This window comes from Vigna angularis, chromosome 6 (assembly GCF_016808095.1).
Source record: "Vigna angularis cultivar LongXiaoDou No.4 chromosome 6, ASM1680809v1, whole genome shotgun sequence".
Lineage (NCBI taxonomy): Eukaryota > Viridiplantae > Streptophyta > Magnoliopsida > Fabales > Fabaceae > Vigna > Vigna angularis.
The window spans coordinates 11,218,008-11,224,401 of NC_068975.1; the positions used below are offsets into that span (position 1 = coordinate 11,218,008).

Here is a 6,394-nt window from a genome sequence, read left to right on the forward strand (position 1 = left end):
TACATTTTTTTTAACAAATCTTAGTCTAAACAACATATTTAAGTACAATAATCAACTAAAAAAGTTAGGCCTAGATGCATAATGAGTGCATGAAAATGCACTCACCAACAATATTCTAATAAGGCTCAATAAGCTGGTTTTAACACATAATTCTATTTAAAGCTTATTTTACCTCATTTACATAAATCTCAGTTAAAACAATATATTTAAAGACAATTAAATTTCAAAAAAGTTAAAATTAAATCATATATTGATGACTTGGGCCCTATCATATATGAATGCATAAAAACACACTCATCATGAGTTTATCTATCCAACAATATAAGCATTAGACATTACGTAAATTAGACATGTTTAACATTCTTTTTCTTCTCTTGAATTATCCTTTTCAATTTTCCAACTCACTTTGGATTAAGTTCAGGATCTTAGCTTCTCTTTATCATTAGAAAATATCCAATTCAATATAAGGTATTAAACAATTCAAAACTATAAATGACTTGTGAATTTGACTTCACTTCAATTACATAAGACCCATTTTAGAATGCCCGATAAAATCTCTATAGTCATATAATATAATTAAAACTTGTCGCTTAGGCAATTTTCATAAACTAGACTTTCTAATTAGACCATTTAGTGGATATGACTTGTACAAAACTTAAAAAATTAGTTTTAACATGTATTTTCATTTAAAGTTCATTTTATCCCTTTTGGATAATTCCTAGTTAAAGCAATATATTAAACACAATTATTATACAATAAAACTAAGATGAAATTATGTATGAGTGTAAAAAAATGCACGTATCAAAGTATAATTAGAATATCACTCATATAGCTTTAGAAGGAGTAAGAATCTTAATGAATTAATTGACATTTGTTTAGTTAATTTATATGTGTTTAGAAATTAGATTGTTGATAACTGATCAAGAATTTAACTATGAAAAAGTTGGAAAATTAATGTCTTTATATAATTGTTATTTTTGTATTGTCTTTTCAATCCCTCTATTATTATTTTTCATGGGACCTTACTACAAATTCTTATAAGTGTTATTCTGGTGAAATTTCTATTGAATTAGTTAGGAAACTATTTGAGTAGATTAACCCTATCTAAAGTCATTTTGAACAGAGCAGATGTTCTACTCTATTTAATTTGCATAGAAACGATAGTAATCACCTATGAAAACTAATTTTTGTAGGATATGTGAAAAAAAAATGAAAGAACTGATATAGATATATTTTCAAGATAAGAAAATATGAGTGAAAAAATGTGGAAAGAAAAGTTGTAAGCATAGAGAATCTGTTAAAATAATTATAACGACATCTATTTAAGTAATACTTTAACTACTTAATAATTTCTAGCTAACTATAGGAGAGACATATAGTGATAGTTTTAGTTTCATTTAAAGGATGAAACATCCACCTTTGACGAGGGAAGTGACCTTTCTTATATCAGCTTGAAAGTTCTCTAACACCAAACTTTGCTCTTACAACATCATTTGTCCTTTTATTCCTTCTGTTCACAACAAAACAGTTTGAATACAAGTACCATGTTACCAAAGCTATTACTCATAATTAGAAACAAATCGTGCATTAATAAATGAAGAATCTCAATCCTTTTTACTTTCTCAATTTTCATTCAACTTGCTGGTTAGTTAGGGTTGTTACGGATCAAATTTTATGACATTGGGGAAACATTTTTCTCCATATTAATTATATAGAATTGTCAAATTTTATTAATCCAAGACTCCAAGTGTAGAATATTCTATGGGATCCCATTATTTGGCTGTCAATTTTAGAAATCAATTCCGTTGATTGAACTACTTTATTCAATTCCTACACAATTCCTACATATTAAGAAAGGATTCCGAGTGGTGGTGAGTGTATCAATCAAATCAAACACTTAGATCCTCTGTGGTTATCGATTTGCACCAGATGCTAACTTCTTTTGCTTCCTAACTCGATATTCATCAAACACTTTATTCCCGTTCTTTAGTTTTTGTAATGAATTGTTTTGTTTTCATTCTAGATATTTGTTTTTCTTTTGACCACTTTTCACCGCCCACAAGTGCTTTATACAACCCATGTTGGCAGCTTTATTCCTTCATGCCAGATCCCATCCCAATTATTTCTTTCTTAACGTGACAAAGACTTAAAAAAGTTAAAAGAGAACGCAAAATGAAAAAATATATTTTTACTGACTTTTAAAATATATTTAAAAATATATTTCTAATGCTTAACAAAAAATAAACCAATAAACCGATAATCTGAATTCATTACAATCTATATGATCCGCTTGGATTAATGGTTTTACACATAATGAAAATTCGAAATTTCAAACCATACACGGCGAAAGAAATATCTACTAAGATGACTTGATAAGTTGTAGTGAGTGTTTAAACTCTCGACGGATTGCAAAGAAAAGGACTAGAAGCGTCACAGAATTTTGTAGTATTTGTCTGTATCCGTTTACTTATTATGGTCATGAGTCAATTTTTATTTGCAATTTAAATAAAACTGATAAAACTATGGTTGAAATTTTGATGAAAGCAATGTCCCTTTTGCTCCGATTAATTGGCTAACCGGAACGAGATCTGACAAAACCATTGAATTTTATTTTATAAAAGTCAGGACACCTATAAAAGTGATGATGTCAAGGTTCACTGAACAATGGCTTAGTAAAGACAAAGCCTTATTCAACGCATCATTTATAATCATTAAGTAGATGTCGACATTTGAAATTTGCAAGTGATATGAACATGAGTTAAGGTATCATGTGAGTAAACTTTTCTGTTCTCTCGTTAATATGTGATCTCGAAACAAATATTTACTGAAAAAAACACTTTATATTTCCTAAAACAAGGAAAAGTGTTTGCCCAAATAAATAAAATAGTAAAACAGAACTAGAAATAGAGAGTACCCATCCTATCCCCTTCACGTGTCCTCTCCTCCTTTCTCTCCACACACTCTTGCCACTGTCTCTTAAAAAAAAGGATGAAAACTGTCAATTTCTACCTTGTTTATTATTAAAACCCTTCCTGTGAACTTCAATTTTTAAAATACATTTTGCTGCACTAAAACTACCTTGGTAATTACGTAAAAATCATGTTTTTCGCTCAGACAAACTGCATCAGTAACTTTAAACTCGGAGAGAGAAGGCAGTGCCATATTTTGCAATTTAAACTGAAAGCAGATGTCATTTAATTCAAAAGATCATAGAAACAATAAATTGGCAGAAGATATAAATATTAACAGCATTAGCCACCCACATGTAAAAAACACAAACTGCATCCAATTGTTCTAGGTTTCATAATAATAACCAAAAAAGATGAAAATGGAGTAACAAAGCATGGTGAGACACAGCTAAAGGAAGCTACTAAAACAAGTGATAGAGCAAACAAGTAGGATACTAAGAAACGAGGGACAGAGGAAACAAATAAGGATACTAAGGAGCAGCAGTACCAATTAAAGCAAACAAGAAAATAGACACTCAACTAACAAAAGCTAATAACCCCAAATGAAGATTGACCTAGTGGAAATAGAATTCCCAACAAAACTTATCTGCCCTGTCCCTCTTGTATGCTTTTCAAATTTTGGTTATGGTTGATTTGTCCTCACTTGGCCATCATCACTTTGACAAACTCCTCATAGTTGATCTGGCCATCGCCGTCGACATCAGCCTCGCGAATCATCTCATCAACCTCCTCATCGGTCAGCTTCTCCCCCAGATTTGTCATAACATGGCGGAGCTCAGCAGCAGATATAAAACCATTCTGATCCTTGTCGAACACACGGAAAGCTTCCTTAAGCTCCTCCTCTGAATCAGTGTCTTTCATCTTGCGAGCCATCAGATTGAGGAACTCCGGGAAATCGATGGTTCCGTTGCCATCAGCATCAACCTCATTTATCATGTCCTGCAACTCTGCCTCAGTTGGGTTTTGCCCAAGTGACCGCATTACAGTCCCAAGTTCCTTGGTAGTAATGCAACCTAAACCACATTACAAAACTGTTCAACAGAAATATGATTCATTCAAACCCACAAGTGAAATGCAGGTCAAAGTTTTGAAAACATGAAGGAATAAAGAACACAAATCCGGTTATACTGGGAGGAAAGTTTCAGAAGAAAAAGATAATTTGAAGCAGGTAAAACAACGGAAAGTGAAGAACACTATAAAGTATCATTGCGTCAAAAGAAAACACATGCTAGATATTTGGTAACAATTTTCTACAGTAATGATTAATTAACAATTCGGACAAGATACTGTTAGTATCCTTGGTAGTAGGGGTTTGCCTATCAGCTGAGATACTCATAGCAGAAACATGCATAGAATGAAATAATCGTTAACAAATCTAGACAGAATGAAATACATAGTCAAAAACGAAAAATCTAGCCAAACAAGAACGTCTAGCTAAACCAAATGATCCAAATATCCAAGTCCATCACATAAATATGCACATGCTTCACTATCACTGCTTACTTCAGTTGCCAAAACAAACACCCGTATTCTTAGTATTTACAAAGGACAAACTTACGCATTTCTGAATCTACGTATCGCATAAAACTCCTACGGAAAAAAACAGATCCATAATATAAAATCCAGATGTTTTCACAAAACGATAAGCACAACCAAGACGCAAACAAGACTTGTCATCAACAACACAATAGGATGACACGAACAGATCCACCAACCAAAACGGTCCAACAAGCTAACATTCTATTCTCAGACACCACAAAAACATAAATCGCCAAATTTAACACAGCAAACTGCCACCCTTCCGAATTCAACTTTACAAATCACAACCCACATCCCCAATTTCCACATCTACGAAAAACCATTCCGATTTTCGACACGTGCATCAAACAACAAAAAGCAAACCCCAGTTCAAAATCCAACGCTAAAAATCCATTTCCAATTCCACGATCCAAATCCACCCACACCCGGAATCACGACTCTTCATAAAACAAAACATCAACAACAAACACAAAACCACGAGAATCGTAGAAATTTCCACATCAACATCCAAAAGGTCAAACAAAACCGGAACCCTATATCACCAAGTATAAATGTCATACAAATTCAATCCCCCTACCTCAACCTACCAAAAATATCAAATTTAGCACAAAAAGAAAAACACAAACAAGCCCCGCCCCCAAGAAAAAACGAATTGCGGAAACCAGATCTGGGAAAGAGGGAAAAATGAAACAAGGAAGAGAGAAAAAGGAAAAAGACAGAGAGGGATCTGAGGAGAGAGACCATCGCCATCCTTGTCGAAGAGGCTGAAGGCCTCCTTGAACTCGGCGATCTGGTCGTCGGTGAGCTGGTCGGCCATTGGAGCAGAGAGGGGGTGGGGGCGTTTTTGGGAGGCGAGAAAGTGAGGGAAAACGAGAGCAAAGGAAAATGGATGTGGAATACAAAAAGAGGAGGAATGGGGTATATATATAAAATGAAATAAAAATTATATTTAATATATTCATTTAATATATATTCCTTACACCTTCCTCTCAAGCTATGGTCCCAAACTGTCTGTGTTTTATGTTAAATTATGTCACTTTTGAAAGTCGCGATCTTAAAATTATAAATTAAAAAATTTAGTTTACTTGTATATTTTATTATTTAATTGTGCTTTTTATTTCCTACGTTTTATTGATTTATTATAAATATCCTACTTATTTTTTAAAAGTCACGTTATTCTAACACCATTTATTTTTAATTTCTTTTACCTTGTTAGACATTTAAAGAATGAGTAAAAACAATAAAATTGAAATTCTAATAACGAAATCTATATACAAAGTCATGGTAAATTTTTGTGAATAATAATAATTGCTTCGTAAAATATGTAATTTAAATTAAAAGTTTTTAAGCTAAATTGTACTTTTGGTTTCTTTATGCATATTATTTATGAAGTTATTTATTTTTATAGTTTTGTCCTTAAATTTAAAAAAAAAATAGTAAATTTGATCAAAATTCTCAATTTCACATATATTATGTATTTGTTTTATGTTAGTCGAACCTTATATATAATATTTTCATTATTATATGTTACTATGGGCTCACAGCTACCGGTCGGTCTCGACCAGCTTCTCATCTGTTTGGTCTCAATAATTATTGAGCAGAGTTAACGCACAATGAATGTGATAACGACTATCGTTAAACAATTAAGGTTTGCATTAATGATCATTAAGATGTAAATTAATTTGTCAGATTCCTTTAAACTCTATAAATAAGGGTTTAGGTTTGAGGTAAAGTCAAATTCAACTCATACTACAATACGTCCTATTTACGTCCTATTAGGACTTCAATATTTAACTATAACAAACAGTTCACAATACCGCTCCTAACTTGAGCGTTAGAGTGTCTTTTGCAGGTACCTCTCCTCTTTTACAAAGAGGGTGACTGAG

General features: G+C 32.3%; 1 protein-coding gene across 1 annotated transcript; it reads right to left on the reverse strand.

Moving 5' to 3' along the window:
- Positions 1-3,236: 3,236 nt before the first annotated feature.
- LOC108345688 (calmodulin-1) lies at positions 3,237-5,413 on the reverse strand. The gene is made up of 2 exons (XM_017584366.2): positions 5,250-5,413; positions 3,237-3,982 (listed from the first exon to the last, which is right to left on the reverse strand). Exons 1-2 carry the CDS (start codon positions 5,323-5,325, stop codon positions 3,609-3,611), a joined length of 450 nt encoding a protein of 149 aa, XP_017439855.1. The 5' UTR covers positions 5,326-5,413; the 3' UTR covers positions 3,237-3,608.
- Between the last annotated feature and the right edge of the window lie 981 nt (positions 5,414-6,394).

Bases quoted from the DNA above. Each gene is read 5' to 3' on its own strand.
- LOC108345688 (XM_017584366.2), bottom strand. From the start codon at position 5,325: ATGGCCGACCAGCTCACCGACGACCAGATCGCCGAGTTCAAGGAGGCC. The intron at 3,983-5,249 runs GTCTCTCTCCTC...AATGTGGTTTAG, and splicing joins CTTCGACAAGGATGGCGATG to GTTGCATTACTACCAAGGAA.